At 32.3% G+C, this 18,675-nt stretch overlaps 1 protein-coding gene across 2 annotated transcripts in view; it reads left to right on the forward strand.

The window, feature by feature from the left end:
• The first annotated feature begins 7,725 nt into the window (after positions 1-7,725).
• LOC133195956 (metabotropic glutamate receptor-like) overlaps positions 7,726-18,675 on the forward strand; it is a 43,921-nt gene continuing 32,971 nt past the window's right edge. For both annotated transcript variants that reach the window (XM_061331941.1, XM_061331942.1), the window contains exons 1-2: positions 7,726-7,823; positions 11,542-13,094. In XM_061331941.1, coding sequence (XP_061187925.1) covers positions 11,750-13,094 — 1,345 coding nt within the window. In that variant the 5' untranslated portion in view covers positions 7,726-7,823; positions 11,542-11,749. The remainder of the gene's footprint in view (positions 7,824-11,541; positions 13,095-18,675) is intronic.

An 18,675-nucleotide genomic window follows, 5' to 3' on the forward strand; every position in this document is an offset into this window, starting at 1 on the left:
GGGTACGGGATGATACCTGGTTAGTAAATTTCATACCTGGCGAGGCGAAGCCGAGCCAGGTATGGAATTTACTAACCAGGTATCATCCCGTACCCTGTCACTACAAAACTATGTAACGAATTTACCCCACCGATAAAATATTTATGCATCGTCTGTGGTTTGTAAAATTGTTTTTCTCTCTATATATATGTTTCATCACTCATACAATGCCTATTATGACGTCACGTTGTGTGACGTTCTGTTGTTTTGCGAGTGTTACGTACTGACAGTTTTGAAAACTTTCAGTAAAGGGAGAAAAAGGTTCCATCTTCGTTACTTACATTAGTTAACTGTAACATTGTCAACAGACACTCGGCAAATCGCGTGAACTCGAGTTGTTCGAACAATACAAAAGAACGATAACTCCGTATTGACCATGTATTGATTTTCAAGCGACTAAGTATAAGTAATACACCCCCTTCACGTGACAGACTTCAACCAATCGTAAGCCAGGATTTCATCGAAAAATCAACAGAGGTGGGGTAAACGTTGTTTCAGTGACAAATCATGGTATATGTTCTTTCAATGACAAACCAGCACAAGCTCTAATGAGCTTCAAACTGACAAGAAGGGTGATAGATACGACAGGTCATCAGCGTGGTTATCGCCAGATGTCTTAGAATATTTCGCTCACCAGAGCCACATGGTGAATCATAATTTGTTTTACAGATTGAAATTTGTCTATGGTTGTCTGTTTCTAAAGCAGTTCTTCGTCTGTCTACAAACTTCTCGTTTTGACATCTTCTGAAGAACCACTGATCCAATTTTAAATAATCGTGGCACATAATATCTTTATTTGAAGGGATTACATTGTTCAAGCGAAAGGGTTCCTCCCTTCCAAAGGAAAGATATTCAAAAAATATTTTGAATGGTGTGGCTTAAAAATTCTCTCAAGACTACTGGGTCAAGAAAGACAAACATCGTAATGAAAGCTACTTTTTAAATTTAAATTAAAACTTGGACAATTACAGCCCTAGGGCTTATGTAAGGTCACAAAAAATATTATTTTGAAGAACTTGAAAAATAGGCCCCAGTCAAATTAATATGTAAGCCGCAAATTGTTGTGTAACTCCAAATTTAATCCATGACCTTAGGGGATGAAGGATCAGCTTCCAAAGTGGTCAAATTCTAACACAGAATTATGTTGCAAAAAATATAATTAAAATAAAAAAAATTAACTCTTTTTCTTTACATCATCATAAATTCATATTAAGGTAACTACAAAAGTAATAGGTTTCTTTCTTCTACATACATTATCTTTGTAGGAAATAAAATGGGCCTCGGGTAAGCGATGTGACCTTTTTGCTCCTTGTATTATACCTTCGTACAATATTTGAGAGGAAAATACATATCAAAAAAGGATCCAAAGTTTAAAAAAATGAACATATATCAAACCCCCAAAAAAATGTTGAAGGAAAATAAGCGGTAAAAATGTCAACTAAGGTGGTTTTGTCTATTGTTTCCATTCAGACTTTATTCATTTGAAAGATTCAGCATACAGAAATATATTTAAAGAGATAGATATAGGAAAAAGACAAGATACAATGTATAAACCATTCAGGAAGGTATGAAAGATTTTGAAAGAATGCATATGTTTTCTAACAAAGATACTTGTGATAGCAAAATGCTATTTAAATGCTATTTAAAAAAAAAAAGAATTCTTTAAGTTAAAGCGAGTAAAATCAATTTTATTATTATTTAAGCATGATTGTATATTTTCCTTTTCATGCAAGAAATTGACGCCTCACTCTGAACCTCTAATCGTGCGTCTCTTATCATGTTTATATGAAATAAAAAATAATAACGTTATCATTCTCAGACAAGGTTATTTTTTATATGTGATAACAGATATAGTGTTAATAGACTCTGCTCAAAACCACCCATGAAAGTTGAATATACTAAGCTCTGGAAAACATTCCAGCTGATTAGCTAAAATAAATGTTTATTTTGAAAACCTCATCAATTAATAATTAAAGAAAAACGGCACCACGTGCTGTATTCACTCACTTTCAGTAGGGACTTCATAGCAAAACGAACGCTTTGCTTTGCCAACACCTAAAAAATAAAGATTTAAACAATATGAAGTAGATAAATCAACATATCTGCAATTGCAAAAGTAAATAATACTATTGTATAACAATGATTTAAGTATTCTATAAAGATACTCCATGGAAAGAGATGTTTATCCTAATAAACGAAGGGAATTTTATTGCTTTCAATAGTTTACAAGTCATTCAATGTTGCAGTAAAAATGTCTGTATCATGATCTACTTGTTTCATAATGGCAGTCTATCACTGTTTCTAATGACATAACTACAATGTTTTTAGGAAATTTTCTGCTTCATCACATTTATTATGCCATGTGCAATTTTCGGGTCATCAAGGAATGACTTAAAAGCATAGAGCATACAATTTTTTGCAATATATGAATCCCTTTGGATTGGGAAAGCTTCTATATACCTCCGACATGTAAAAGATTGTAAAATATTTATAACTTCGAAACGAGTTGTTTTTGTTTTCCTTTAAAATCACGTAGTTAACTTAATCTGAAATACCTAGGTTAGGAACATTCCCTGTAAAGAGTTAACTTCATCGAGAAACTACCTACGTCTTTTTTTATATTCCATAATTTTCGTAATGATATGGCTGTTTGTTTCTAGACAAGGTATAATATTATTAAGCAGTACAAAAGTCGACAATGCCTTGCACAAAAATTATGTACATTTGATTTTGAATGGGGCATTGATTAATGCACCGTACCATTAGTCACGTTAGCAAGTGACAATTGTTAATATATTTCAAATGATTTATGACAAAAAGCAATGCAAATAATGATCATAATAAACTTGAGGCTTTTAATTATTACAGTCTTATATCGTGTAATCAATGTACTTCTATGGATTGAGGTGTTTTATCTCTACTGATTGTAAAATGTAATGATTGTCAGATACTGTCTGGAAAAACAGTCAATATATATAGCTTTCATATTTCACTCATGTATTCCTTTTAAGAAGACCTTTCCTTTGGTACCAATATTTTTGACGTCATGACCTTTGACCTCATTTGACTTTTGAAGTATGACCTTCCTTTGAAAATTTTTAACCTTCGTCATATTTTCTGAATGGTTGGTCCTAGCGCTTTCATATTTCATATGTATATTTTTTGTGACAAAACCGTTCTTTGGGTACCAACATTTTTAAACTCTTGACCTTGGAGTTTGACCTTCATTTGAAAAACTTTAACATTGGCCTTGAGCTGCCATACGGGGGCATCAGTGTTTCACAAACACATCTTGTTATCATTATTAGTGATTTTAGTGTCATACCTAATTTTTTATTCAAAATCTGAATTATAATTCAGCAGTCTTATATAGCTTGTTTTTTGTCTCTGTTCATTTCTATTGAACTGTCTTGTCTGTCTGTAATTACACAACCGTAAAATTGTTAATCCATGCAACACGCCAGTAGAATATTTGCAGCAATGTTGTGGGCATAGAAGTTTTTTTTTTCGTATTTTCGTAGTGAATATAATTATGATCCCTTATTGACTTGAATGTATAATCGTTCAGGAGTTATCAACATCTTAATATTCCACACATTATTTGTCAATGTTGCAGATGATATGGATTTCTGAAGAAAAAGAAAACTTTTGAGTCAACAATACCTTTCCTAAATATATGATCAGATCAAATATTAAGAAAACTTTCACAGGAATAGGTCGGGTTTTGTTCCATGCAGCTTTTACTTAATAAAATGCTTTCTTTGGTTGATAGTACGGGAATTAATGTCGCAGCTGTTGCAGAAAAAATACATAACCCGTGTAAGCGGGTTATGTAATTTTTTTTCTGCAATAGGTGCGATGTTAATTCCCGTACTAACAAACAAGGAAAGATATTTTATTGTTTACATTTATATCTTTATTAAAAAACATTCAAAGTAAATTAAATGTGTTAAATATTTTATCATAGATGTGTATATCATTTTGTGCATAAGTGATGGAACAGCAGTTGCTTAAGAAATCTATGCAGGTGGCTTGCTTAGTGTTGTTTACTGACTGATTAACGGCAATGGTTTTTATAAGAAATAAAGGAAATAATATTCTGTGGATGTAAATATAACTTAATATAGTATATTTGCAATGTATGAATCCTTTTTCTTAAAAAAAAATTACTTACACATTACTAAAGTGTTTGTCAAGTTCGCCGTAATGGGTAGGCATATCAACTCTTTACACATTCAGTTGTAATTGACTTAGGTTTATATTTAAATCACGCAAATAAAACATAAAGCTCTTTGGTAGTAATAATTATTTGCATAAAAATAATGAGGTATTGCAGATAATGAGTCATTTAGAAAACAAGGCCGGAGAAATTCCACAGTGTATACTTTTTTTTATAGATAAATTTATGCTTTGTGCATTTTTCAAAGTTATGCAGAAGAAAAGCTTTTTTTTTAAATTGTTCACCCCTAAGTTGAAAATTTTGACTAATGTACATTTTCACGATTTCAGAATGAAACTTGCAACATAGCTATACAGCACCATCTACTGGATTTATAAGGAAGAGAACTTAAACTGATTCTGAAATTCATATTTCTTTTACCTTTTCATAATGGCGTGTAATTTTTTCCTCAGGTCTAGTCTTCATTGAGACGTGAAAAAGTATTGTTCATACTCTGTGTGCAATAACAGCTGGTGTTCATGGTGTTGTTATCGACAGACTGGAGAATAACATCACTCTATTTCGGCGGAAACTCGGGAACAGATGGAAGGTCGAAACGGCGAACTTGACAAACACTGTATATTAATACTTTATGGCAGGTATGAAAAGAAAAAAATTAAACGGTTTTCATGCATTGACAGAAGGAATCTGGTACCAAGACCATCAAGTGAGATCAGACTTAAGTCAAAACTTAAGATTTTTTTTTCATTTTGAAATTTTTATTTCACCAATATTTTTAAAAAGTTGCACGTTTGTGTATTTATATTCAACTACAAACACATGGTGAAAATCTTGCTCTGTTTTATCAAAATTATATTCAAAAAAATTATACTAATTTTGAAATTCTGACTTATGTCTGTTCTCATTTCATGATCTTTAGACTGATTGCAAAATACTTTTGTTATAATAGCTATGATATAATGTTTGCATTATGTATGTTTGCATTCGCCAATCATATAGGAGTTAATTAAATATTGTCTAAAGTATCAAATAGCTTTAATTCCCTAGAGAGCTTTTTTCCGGTCTAGCTGCTACTCATTAATAAATAATAATAATAAAAAAATACAGCATTCATTATTTTAATTCCTGTATTTAATGTTTCGTTTATCTCGGGATTGTTTGTTTTCTTGCATCAGTTCATGTTTAATATTCTGTAAATCTCTACTGTGTTATTAGTATAAATGATATGTTTGTTCATTGAAGGTGTAATTAAGCAATATCTGTGTAATATTTTTTCAAGGATCATAATGATTATATATATATATATATTAGGGATGTCAACGATTACCCGGTTAACCGGGTACTCGATCGAACGTCCGAGTATCGAATACTGAAAATGGTACTCGGTTACTCGGATGTGTATTTCTTCTTATAATACATATTTTTATCAAAAACTTATCAAAAAATAACTTAAATATGCATACGGGTAATTAGCGTGTAGTCATCTACACATGTAAACACCCGTTATCGCCTATGGCTGTGTATATACGGTAATTAATGACCAATCACCCAGCCGTTCTCACCTATTGTGGTCCTTAATTTTTGGATGGCTTTAATGACTGTTTTTCAGTGAACACCGTTTAATATGGTCTATTATCTTCAAATCATTTTTAAATTATTTAGTTAATACCCGGTATACGGCAGCGAAATCGGACATGCATAGAAATGCCGCTACCCACTTCAAAATAAGTAAAGATTCCAAAAAATGTTTAAAGACAGTTTCCATAGTAAGTTTTGTGTAAACGGGGGAAACAGCCAACATATGAAAAAATATTAGACTAGCGATCCAAACAACGTTCGTTCCTTCTCTTTCGCTAGTCTAGTCATCACAAACCTGCGTAACAGATTTTCCTCCTCTTGATGAAATAAATCCTAAACAAGAACTGTAAACCAATTGTAATTTTTTATGTATTAATTGCGTCATTTGTGATTATTCAATAAATGAATTTAGTACCAAAAATCATTTCCGTTGGAACCCATGTTTATATACATTCATAAAACGTGATAAAACAGTTTTGGGGTTCAACAAATTAACAATTAAAAATTAACTAACTTGTATTTACATTTTTACCGAGTACCCGGGTACTCGATCGGAAAAACGTCCGAGTAACCGATTATCAAAAATTGACCGATTTGACATCCCTAATATATATATATATATATATATATATATATATATATATATATATATATATATATATATATATATATATATATATATATATATATATATATATATATATATATATATATATTGCATTTTAGAAGGTTAGGGTATGTTTGAATCCCTTGGGATATTGATAAATCGTTTTAAAATCTCCAGTCAGTCATTACCTATAATAATCAGTTTGAATTTTTGTTTTCCTCAAATCACAAACATGTACTTACATGTATGACTTAAATTAATCATGTATGTAGCAAATATAATCAGTGTATTTTTTGGTCATAAAACAATGTATATATATTTAGCTGTGTTTTGTTTTAAAACAGCATGCCATGCACTTGCACCTCCATTATGATTTCAAAACATCGTTTTACACCGTTCCTTTGGTCTTTTCAAAGGTGTATATATTTTGGAGATGTATGTATAATGTGCTTGGCATGTTGTTTTAAAGCAGATTAATTCTTCACTGTGGATTCCGGATAGTTCTGCAAAATGAACGTACTTGAAACTCTCCAAATGCACAGACACTTGTCGAATGCTTTCAACGGAATGATATCGAACGTCAATCTCTGGAATTTTTTTTCCCGACAGATTGGGTAATAAAAAAATTCTTGGAAAAATCAATCAAAAAATTATCTGTATGGACACATACGTGTTATATAGGTGTGTGAAAATTATTCACAGTGTATAAACTATCCTTATGTCTATCTTCAGTGAAAGTAAGAATTATTGCAGGTCGGTATGTATTACAACAGCTGCCTGACATGTCGACAGATGAATATAATCATTTCTAACTAGTTTAATATCCCCGCGATCTGAAGGATCTATAGTAATTTTATTGTGTAAATCTTCACTATCAATATTAGAAATTTATACCTCACTAGATTCGGCCACCGTTACCACATTTCTAAAAAAGAAAAAAAAAAATTACTGTATTGTATTAGAAATAGAAATGAAGTACAAATGTTTTTGTCTGCTGTATAATGCATTCAACTGTGCACAAACATATGTATATGATATATTTCACGCACATTCACACAATTTCATTAAAACATGAACAAAGACACACTCCCAAATTAACTTTAATATACCACACCTTCCTTCATATATAATAATATGATATACATTATCAATAGACCAGTGTTGTTCTGTGAAAGGCTAACTTCGTGGATTTACAAATCATTCCCTGATTGAGACGTGCATCTCATTGAAATCTCGCACATCAATAATAATTAGCCGTTGTTAGTCGCCTCGTGAAAAGAAAACTTGCTAATCTCATCGCCTCACTTGTGCGAAGGCGCGTATCGGAGAGGACGTTCTATTATTCGAGGAGGGTTATTAAAAAATGTGTAAAAAACGGACATCGTGTATAGGAAACTGATAATTAAATCCTAAATAATTGTAAGTAGACAACATGATCCTTTTCCTTTATTACGATTTCTTTAATTTTTTTTCAGAATTTTGGATAAAAAAATATATAATTCTATTTTTATTAATCATGATTAATTCATTCTATTCCCACAACATCAAAATCGAATTATGTAATGCATACACGTAAATGTTTTGCAATTCTTTTATAACTGTGAAGAAATAAGACGATGTCTTCAAAATTTTATCATGAGCTAAAAGCTTTAAAAAATAAATTAAAATCTAGAAAAATCTTAAAATTCTTTGCAGTATTTCCTCAATCATTTCTAGCTTTCACATTCTCCTTTATAAATGATTAATTGATTGTTGTTTTACGTCCCGTTCGAGAATTTTTCACTCGCATAGAGATGTCACCATATACCGGTGACGGGCTTTAAATTTAGACCTTTATTCGGCACTCAGGGTCATTGAGCAGTGAGGGTTCTCTATCGTGCCAACGCCTACCGTGACACGGGGCCTCGGTTTTTAAGGTTTCATCCGAAAGACCCGCAACTTTCACTTCAAAGTGCCGAGTGCTTGGTGAAGGAACAGCCACTACCTACTTTTTATCGACTTAGATCAGTCGCGACCGTGATTCGAACACACGACCTTCCGATCACGGATCGAGCGCTCTACCGACTGAGATACCTAAGGCTTTATTAATGAATTAATCTTATACATTTTACATAACGTTTAACTCACAACTTTGCAAAATCTTGAATATAAATGCCCAAAAAGGTTCAATTTTGTTTGTTGCGTGAAAAATCTTATAACTGGATTACGTTGCAATCTATTTTTACACTTTTATTAATTAACATACATCTCTTTCTATTAATATATCACCTTGCAATGTTATTCTTGACATTCCTGCAATAAAAATTGTTTTAGTTGCTCCATATAAAACATGTACCACAACAGAATTAAATACAAGTTCTTCCTTCTTAGCCTGAAATTGAGACAGTCATTCATAAATGCTTAGTTTGATTATTTCGTTTTCAGATATTCGTTTGTTTGTATACTTAGATATTTTAATTTCGTTATCAACTCAAATTGACATGCTCATCGTTTGTTCAGAGCTAGATAACCGAATTTTCCATAATGTAAACAACTTTTTGCATTCGTTATATAAAATGTAAAAAGTTTCCACAGTAGCAAATAAAACTTGTCAAATGATAAGTTAAACTTGATAAAGTTTAAACTTTAAATATAACATATGCATTATGGTTCATTTAGTTTAAATTCTAGAGCCACCTTATGTTCGTTCTTTGAATCAAAATTTATCTAAAAGTATGTTGAATTAAAAAAAAACTGTTGAGATAAATTCTAATAAATACCAATTTAGACTTCTATTGCAATGTGACAATGGATCGAAGTGTCTAGCCATCCTAAGCCGAAGTCGTAATCAAGCAAACGTTTGCTATGCCTAATCTGTTAAATTTTGGGCTGGACCCAAGGTTTAATGGTATTTGTATATCAAATTTGGAAAAATGAATCATCAAAGATTTGAATTTAATCAGATTGAGGAGATATAATCTTTTTATACATGTATATCATATATCTTTTTATAATTAAACTCAGTGTTAAAGTATGATTTGTGGATTGGTTTGCTTTACGCCCCTCCGAGAATTGTTCACTTGTTTGCCAATGTAAGGCTGTAAATTTAGACCTGTACTCTGCACTTATGGTCATTGAGCTATGATGATTTTCTTTTTAATTTGTTGCCAGTACTTACTGCAACATGGGACTTCGATTTATACGGTCTTAAGGACCGTTTTACACGTCACTCAATGGATTCGAATCCACAACTTTAGGATCAACTACTAGAAAAAACTCAGACCTGTTTAAAATGTATTTTGTACGTGCAGTTTCGAACTACGAAACCGAATGCAAAAATAATTGCTAATCTGAACAGAAGAAAACTTGTTTTAAGTATTACAATTCCTTTGTTTTTTCCTAATTAAATGGAGTCACCTAAGCAAATCTGGTATACCAGCTACATAGCTCAAAGCATTTTTTCTAAAAAGATTTACCATTAAAGGGTAAACACTAAATAAGAAGACATGAAATTCGATACAAGTCACTCTTGTCAACAGAAGGTTTAGTGGCGTTGCTTTGTTGGAAGATTTTATAAGTATGTTACATGCCCAGCTAAGGTAATTCTTTTTGAATAGCAATTGCCGTTCATTATTTATATATATATATATATATATATATATATATATATATATATATATATATATATATATATATATATATATATATATATATATATATATATATATATATATATATATATATATATATATAAAAGTTCAACATTCTTACTAGGATTTTAAGATGAGCAAAATTAACTTTTCCTCTTCATTTATTTTCACAGAGGGTGTTCTCTTTTAAACACTTCACTAAGGGTGGATGATACAACGATACGGCTTTATGTCTGTTGCAGTGTCCTCAACCTGTGATACCAAAATTAAGACTGTGACAGTAGCGCCAAATTACTACACATCATTATTCAATCAGAAATCTTATGGGGCTGTTCACATTTAGGCCTTTTATACTAATCAACATAGATTATTATAAAACTGGCTTTTTCTTTTTCTTTCTTTTCAAATTCCTGATGAAATTAATAATCGACATATTGCGATTATGCCCCATTTTTAGCAGTTTTATTGACAAGCTAGTAGTCTAGTTACTTAGTAAGCCAATATTTTGTTTCGCCAATATATGATGAATTAGTAACATGCACAGAGGTTAATATCAAATTAAATTATCTGGATTCCCTTTTACTTGATATAGTGGGTTTTTTTTAATCGTTAATGCATTGCTTTGAAGCTGTAGGGAAATAACTATCAATATGAAATAATAAAACAATTGTAAAGGTGTATGCACACTCTATACATGAATTTTCTCGTTTATACATGTAGATTGATACTCTTATATTTGTTCTATTTACTTCCTAATTCAATTTCATTTTATTGTTGATTTTGATGGCTGTTGATATTATTGAAATGTATTAAATGCATGACAAGCATATACAATATCAATTAGTTCTAACAGCTAACGTTTTATGTTTATCTTTAGGGAAAGAATTCTGCACTTGATATCATCAATCGATTCCATTTCGTTTTCTAAATAGTGTAAATGTCTATATTGTTTTCAGTGTATAGGGGACAAACAGACAATATATTGAAGCTAAAAATGGTAAATCTGTCCATATTTCATTTTAAAAATTAGTGTAACGAATTCTTGTAACACGATTGTAGTCATAAAAGATAGATTATCAGGTATTGATATGCACTGGAGAGTTACCAAGCTTTAGAAACGGTATCTAATTTTACTCAATTTATCGATGTCTGATTTTAAAAAAAAAACATTTTTCCTTTTCTAATCCAAGATGAGTAGTGAAATACGAATATGTGCGTGTGGGTACAGTAAACAAATAGATGTTATTATATGAAATTTATTAAGCAAATCGAAGCGATTGGGAGACAATTTCTATATTTACTGATCGTTGTCGGTGATACTTTCAGAACAGCCCCTATGGATCAGTTTCATAAAATATCACGGAACGATTCGCTAGGCAGGTCTCCAGTTCTATGGAGGCTCCATAGTAATTAGTGTAATTATATACGTTTTCTTCCTTCGTATTAGGAGAGCGTTTCCTATCTTACACGGCTTCTTATATACATCGGCTTCTTATTTTAATTTATAGGTCCTCTACATTATGAAGCGGGCCAAAATAACCCGAAGCAGACTCGGCTAATGAGTAAAAGGATTACCAATAGAGAAAAGCTGCACTACTGCAGGAATTGATTTACTCGCTCGCCAACAGTCCTGGGAGATGGTGGGCATTAGTGATATAAGTAATATCTTTACTTACCCGGAAAAATGGATACTGAGGTAGAATTTACTTCTGAAAAATGATGGGGTTGAATTTCTCTTTGTGGACATTTGTGGTGGAAAAGATATTCGTGATATTTTATGTGCTTTTGTTGCGTGTTCGTGCAGAGAATCAGGCATTATCGGCTTATATTCCAGGGGACATAATTATTGGTGGACTGTTCCCTATACACCAGAAGAATTCCGCAGATCGGAGAGCATGTGGTGAAATCAATCTAGACCGAGGAGTTCAGAGAGCAGAGGCCATGTTACACACAATAGACAGTATAAACAAAAATCCTAAAATACTCCCAAAGATCAAATTAGGCGCCAAAATCTACGACACATGCGCTCGGGGAACATTTGCATTAGAACGATCTTTAGAATTCATTCGTGGATCATTTACCTCTATAGATTCGTCCGACTTTTCCTGTGATGATGGCTCTAAAGCGAGGGCAAATGTGACATACGAAAATGTGGCTGGAGTTATAGGGGGGTCGTACAGTAGCGTTTCGATTCAAGTAGCAAATCTTCTGCGGCTTTTTAAGCTTCCGCAAATAAGCTATGCCTCTACAAGCGCGGATTTGAGTGATAAAGCTAGGTATGACTATTTTTCACGAACAGTCCCACCCGACAATTTTCAAGCTAAAGCTATTGTGGACATTGTTGAATATTTCAACTGGACTTATGTGTCCACAGTGGCGTCAGAAGGAGACTATGGCCAGTCTGGTATTGAGGAATTCAAAGAAAAGGCAAAGGCACGAAATGTTTGCATTGCAGAATCTATAAAAATATTGTCCAACTCAAATCCATCAACGTTTGATGACGCCATTGTGAAATTAAAAGCAAAAGAAAGCGCTAGAATTGTGGTGTTATTTTTGCGGATCGAGGACGCAACGAACTTACTGAATGCGGCGACTAGAAAAGGTGTGGCCTCGAGGTTTATTTGGATAGCTAGTGACGCATGGGGGACGCAAGAAAAGCCTGTCCAGCAAAATGCAGAAGTCGCGGAAGGGGCATTGACTATTGAGTTACAATCTACATTAATTCCTTCTTTTGATAAATATTTTATGTCTTTGACCCCTGCCAACAACAAAAGGAACCCTTGGTTTCCAGAATTCTGGGAAACTGTACACAATTGCTCTTTTTCAGATAAAAATAAAGAGCAGTTTGATAGACCAAAGTGTAATGGTAGCGAGAGACTGTTACCTGCAACATTTAAACAAGAAACAAAAGTGCAGTTTATTCATGACGCGGTGCACGCTATTGCTAGAGCCATTGACGCAATGCTGAAAGCGTCCTGCAAAACGGAAGATTTGTGTGATGAAATGCGTCAAATCAATGGAAAGATTTTGAGAGATTATATTCTTAATACCACTTTTGACGGTGAGTAACATAAGAAGCACTAGAATACGTTAAGATAAGCTTTATTTTCCCATAATACAGTTCATTACGATACGGAAGTTCATTGTCACTAAGGCGACATCACGACAGACTTCATTCGAACTTTGCTGATAGCCCTGTGTGTCATCCGAAGCATGCGTCTCTTCAAGATAAAATATTATTTCTCCGTCGAGATTCAATAGCGTTATAATCTACAGAATCAGAGTAGTGCGCTCGGCTTCACAAAATGATAGAAAATCTGTTAATTTCTAAAATGGCTTTCTATTTGACATAGACGAGTTTTCTGTTCTGTCGATTAGATGATAATGAAATTTCCTGTCAAAGTAGTTGGATGCGCGATTTTTTCTTATATAGCTTTTGATGCTAGAAGGAAAAGCACATTACATCGTGCTGAAAGGGGAAGAAAAAAATTGAGAATTTCTTTTCGTTCGACACATTTTTTCATTTAATATTTCCTCAGGGCTAAGTGAGAGATTAGAAATTATTTTTCATTACGGAGTCCCTCATGTGGCCTATCTAACACGTGAGCGCATGCACAATTCTATTTGTCAAACGTTTAACTGGCCTCCTAGTCTCCCGTACACGGACAATGAATTTTTTCACATCATTTAATTAAGATGATGACGCTAGAATTAGAAATTAACGTCCTATAGTTTTAATCGAAAAACATTTATATCAACAAACTCTGATCAAGGGTCCCTACAATAAATTATTCCACTATTACGTAACACATTAAAAAAAGTTTACCTGATTATGAGCCACTGATATTGGAATTGGGTAATAGTTTCGAGGTTTCAATTTTCAGGACCTAAATTCCCATGTGTTTTAAGACGAAAAACTCAATTACTACCAATTTGAGGAAAAAGTGATTCCACAGACATCGAATTTACGATGCTTTGCAATGATGTGCTTTGGAATTGGCCAGAGTATTAACTTTTATAGAGATATCAAAAATTTTAAAGTTCTCCTAAGGCCGCGCATCTTTAAAAAAATGTTTGTTTGCCGACCAACTGACTAAAAACTCTTTGATAGAAGTATTTGACTTTTTTTTTTGCTGCTTTGTTTTGTTTATACAGTCAAATAGACATCGATTTCTATCATGCCATTTTGATATCTAAAATTGAAGCTTAAGTACTTAAAATTTAAGAACAAAACTTTTTCTGCATTTTGCCCCTTGTTTTTTTTTAAATTCAAACCAATAGCAAGAATGTAAGGTCATTATACGTGTACTTTGATCAATAGGAATAAATTTTTGGGGAAATTGATCTTGGTTAGTATACTGCACTTCTGGTCAATATGGTTAGATGATTTGCCATTTCTTCTTAAAGAATATTAATTTTCAGTAACTTGTTTTTTTTTCGTATGTGTGTGAAAAGGTAGTTTTTGATTTCTTATCAGAAGAAAGAACAAAAAAGCTTCTCCGAGGTAATTTTCTGCTTCATAGGTCCTCTAGTACCCGAAACTTTTTCTTGACCATTAAGGAATAACACGTCTGTCTATTCAGTACATACATGTACGCATGTTAGAAGTTGGACAGCTACTAACACACAAAAATAGGAATTCTTTTTTCCAAAAATGCATACATATAAGGGCAAAAAATGTTATTAATTTAATCATAATATACAGTTTCATATTTATTTGCACTTTCTTTTACCACTTACTTCAAGATACATGTATGTCCCGGAATGGTTACTTCTTCCTTAAAAAATAAAATTTGTCTCTAATCTATCCATGTATAGCCTTTTACATAAAGAAATCTATTTTTCTATATGACACTCCTGAAGTTTTCATAACAAAGATAGTGATCTTACAAGGAGCTAAAATAATTAACTTCAGAGAGTGGTCAACTAAAGGTCACACAGTATAAGTACTATTGTTTAGTACTTCCGCTTCCGGTTCAAACAGTTAAGAACAGTCGTGTAATATACATGCATATGAACTGTTTCTTAGGACGGACAGGCTGTAGGTGCCTTCTTATATATAATGATGTCTGTACCATTACCTTATTTTTGTTTCTGCGTTTGTTTATTTTGTTTTGCTTATATAACTAATTCACCTCCATAAACAGCTTATTTGTGTAAATGAAAAAAGTATTGTAAAATGGAGAGAAAAAAAACTGTAAAAGAAGATATCTAATAATATTCTTCAAAAGACGCATTCTTCTATATAATTTTACCATATATGTCTTATTACCGAGTTCCTTCATTATCCTTCTTCAGATTAACGAGTGTCACATGGGTCATGTCCGACAACGGTTGAAAAAAGTTGACGTTTTACTAGAGGCACATAAACAAAAGCCGGACAGTTCTCTGCTTATTTGTGAAAAACTTTGAATATGACGATTTGCCCGTTAACTTCGCAAAAGTATCTCGCAGGGATGCTTACTTCTCCATGGCACCTGATTCCACCTCTGATGTTTTTAAGAGGTCTGTGTATGCTCTGCTCCCGATTTGTATTGTTTTAATGGACTTCTGAACTCGATTACTGTTCGTTATCTCCATATATCATTGTACCAATTCTTTTAGATTTAACAACAATCGTTTTATATGCCTGATTTGTGATCATGTGTGCCAAATCTCTCAAATTAATAAGACATATCAGATTAAGGAGGAACAGGACATTGAGCTGAAAAAAATCTAGTCAAAGAACTTTTTTTCATATTTTGTATATTTTTAATTTAGTATGTCCTACTTATCTTAAAGCAATTCTTTCATCACTTTTCTTGACTTGTTTAAGAGATATCGCCATACAAATATCTCTCCATGCAGTGTCTGTATTCAGTTTTGGTTCTTCGTGTTTACGGGTCCATTATTGAGTCTATAATGAGAATTTTTAAACACAAACAAAAATATGTTTAAAGACATGCAGCTCTTCAATTATTCAGATTATAAATAGTGTTTAGAATTCTTACGGCATTTTTTTCATATTTCACAATGTATATGGACTGGATAAATTACGCACTTTTCAAGACGGCTTCAACGACAAAAACGCACTTGGGAAAAAATTCTGTCAATAAATATTTTAAAATTTACTATTGAACTGAGGTCCTTTTTCGTAGTAATTATCAATAACGTAAGGTGAAGCTTACCTCACTATCATACAGGACATAGTTGAACAAGACATAAGCGCGGTAAAAAGTTAAAAACGCTTCATGATTATATTTTCCGAGTACGGGAAAATAACTGTGACGTCACACGGAAACTTACACCAGCGAAATGGAATATTAATTCAGATAATCTATTACGAAACACGTAAAAAATTATTATTGTAGTTCCTGCTCCAAAAAAATTATCACGATGAATTGACTGTAATCTGTTTTAATGTTTTAAAACTGACCAGGTAATCAACGTGTACTTGATCTCACTGCACTGAGAGATCATATATGACGTCACGGACATGTTAGACAGCAGCATAAAGAAACAGAGAAGTGGATCAATCGAATTCACAATTTTTAAATATTTACATGATCGTTTAAAATTCTTAAATATTTTAGATAAAATGTTTAAGCTCAACAATTTGAACAAAATTTATACAAATACAGGTGATTATTAACAATGTTTAAATTACATTTGCAATACAGGAAACAGTGAAAAAAAAGTCAACCAGTCTATGAACGGAAGAAATATCTCTCGTGCTTTGTAGTCTGCATTCATTGTTCATTGGTGATATAATGAAAAAGTAATCTTGGTCCTTAAGATAGGCAACCGACTTCTACGACGTATGTTATCGATTCCAATAATTAACAAGGCGGCTTCCACCTACTATCCCCAGAGGAACTTGGCTCTCAAGCCCGATCCAAATGTCTATAGCCTTTAATTTACTTAGATTTCTATCACTCACCTCTGGCCAATTTGTCCACGACTGTTATTTTCTAAAAATTGATTTTTCCTGTCCAACACTGTGATATGGAAATTATAAGTGTAATAAGCTAATATTAAATTCCCTTCATGTTCATTATGCCAGAGTTATTGACATTGAGGTTGTATAAATAGTTACTTTTGGAAAAAGACATATTAAAATGTTGAAAACCAAGGTTCATAATCCCCCTAATGTTTTTGATTTTCCAAAATGAGGTATATATATATATATATATATATATATATATATATATATATATATATATATATATATATATATATATATATATATATATATATAGAATTAGAAAGATATAACGATCGATACGTATACATACGTACTGGTCCCAGCTGGCAAAGCAGGTAACAACATTGTCTTTGTTTGTAAGGCTAATTATTTTAATTGCATTTTAGAGAGGCCGGGATTTAAATCTACAATTGGTTCTTCAACTTAAATCCATATCCATATGCATAGTATTCTTTCTATGGAGGAAATTATTCAAAATCATATGTCAATTTTAAATATTTTTAATATTCACAACAATCAAACTTATACTTAATTCCTAAACTTCATAAAAATCTTTACAAACAAATATACATAGTTCAAGTAAATTTTCTACTAAGCGTCTTTCTTACTCTTCACATTAACAGCAGTAAAGGAAAAGGTTCAGGAAAACTGTACAACAATATATTCGAGAAGTGCTGTAAATCAGATGTGGACACTTAAAAACGCGAAGAAATCTTTAGAAAATTTGAAATCACAAAATTTTATCAAAATCAATAACATCAAAACGTACGACTTTTCAACACTTGATACAACCATTCCCCACGATAAATTAAAGTCCAGACTTTAATTTTGAAATCATAGACAGCTTCTTTTTCAATAAAAATGGAATATGTAAACTATCTAACCTTGTCATTTGCTAAATTTTTTTTTAAAAGAAAACATTCTAATTCTACACACAAGTACCCATAAGTTGATATTAAAAAGATGCTTGAGTTTATGATTGACAATATCTATGTAGGTATTGGAGATCAAGTCTTCCAACAATCTGCCGGAATTCCCTTGGGTACTAATTGCGCCCCTTTATAGCAGACCTATTTTTATATTCATATAAAAAAGAATTAATTTTATTCAAAAACTTCTACTTGAGAGGATAAAAACACTTGCTGTGGCGGCCTTCAACACGACATTTAGATATATCGACGACATATGAACTATAGCTACTTCCATTCATATGTCGACTCGGTATATCCCAGTATACTTGAAATAAAAGATATCACAGAGTCTGAAACATCTGTTTCATATTTGGCTATTTTAGTAAAAAAGACAGCAATGGTAACCCAAAAACTAATTTAAAAATAAACGTGATAACTTCAACTTTTCTATGGTCAAATTTCCTTATTTATGTAGCAATATACCCTTATCACCTGCATATGGACTTCATGTCTCCCAGTTGATTTGATACACAAGAGCATGCTTACGTTCGAACAATTTATAAAACGAGACAAGCTATTGACAAACAATTTGATGAAACAAAGATATCAATAGTTTTGTTTGAAGTCAACATTCTGCAATTTCTATCAATGGTCGATACCTTGTCAGCAAATACAGTCTATCATTAAGTCGAATACTGGCTGACGTTTTTCATACTAATTGTAAGGCCATTATTTTCACACTGAATTGTCTACGGATATTTCCGTTT

Source organism: Saccostrea echinata, unplaced genomic scaffold (assembly GCF_033153115.1).
Source record: "Saccostrea echinata isolate AGI-Se365-2 ecotype Australia unplaced genomic scaffold, CSIRO_AGI_Sech_v1 ptg000029l, whole genome shotgun sequence".
NCBI classification, from domain to species: Eukaryota; Metazoa; Mollusca; class Bivalvia; order Ostreida; family Ostreidae; genus Saccostrea; species Saccostrea echinata.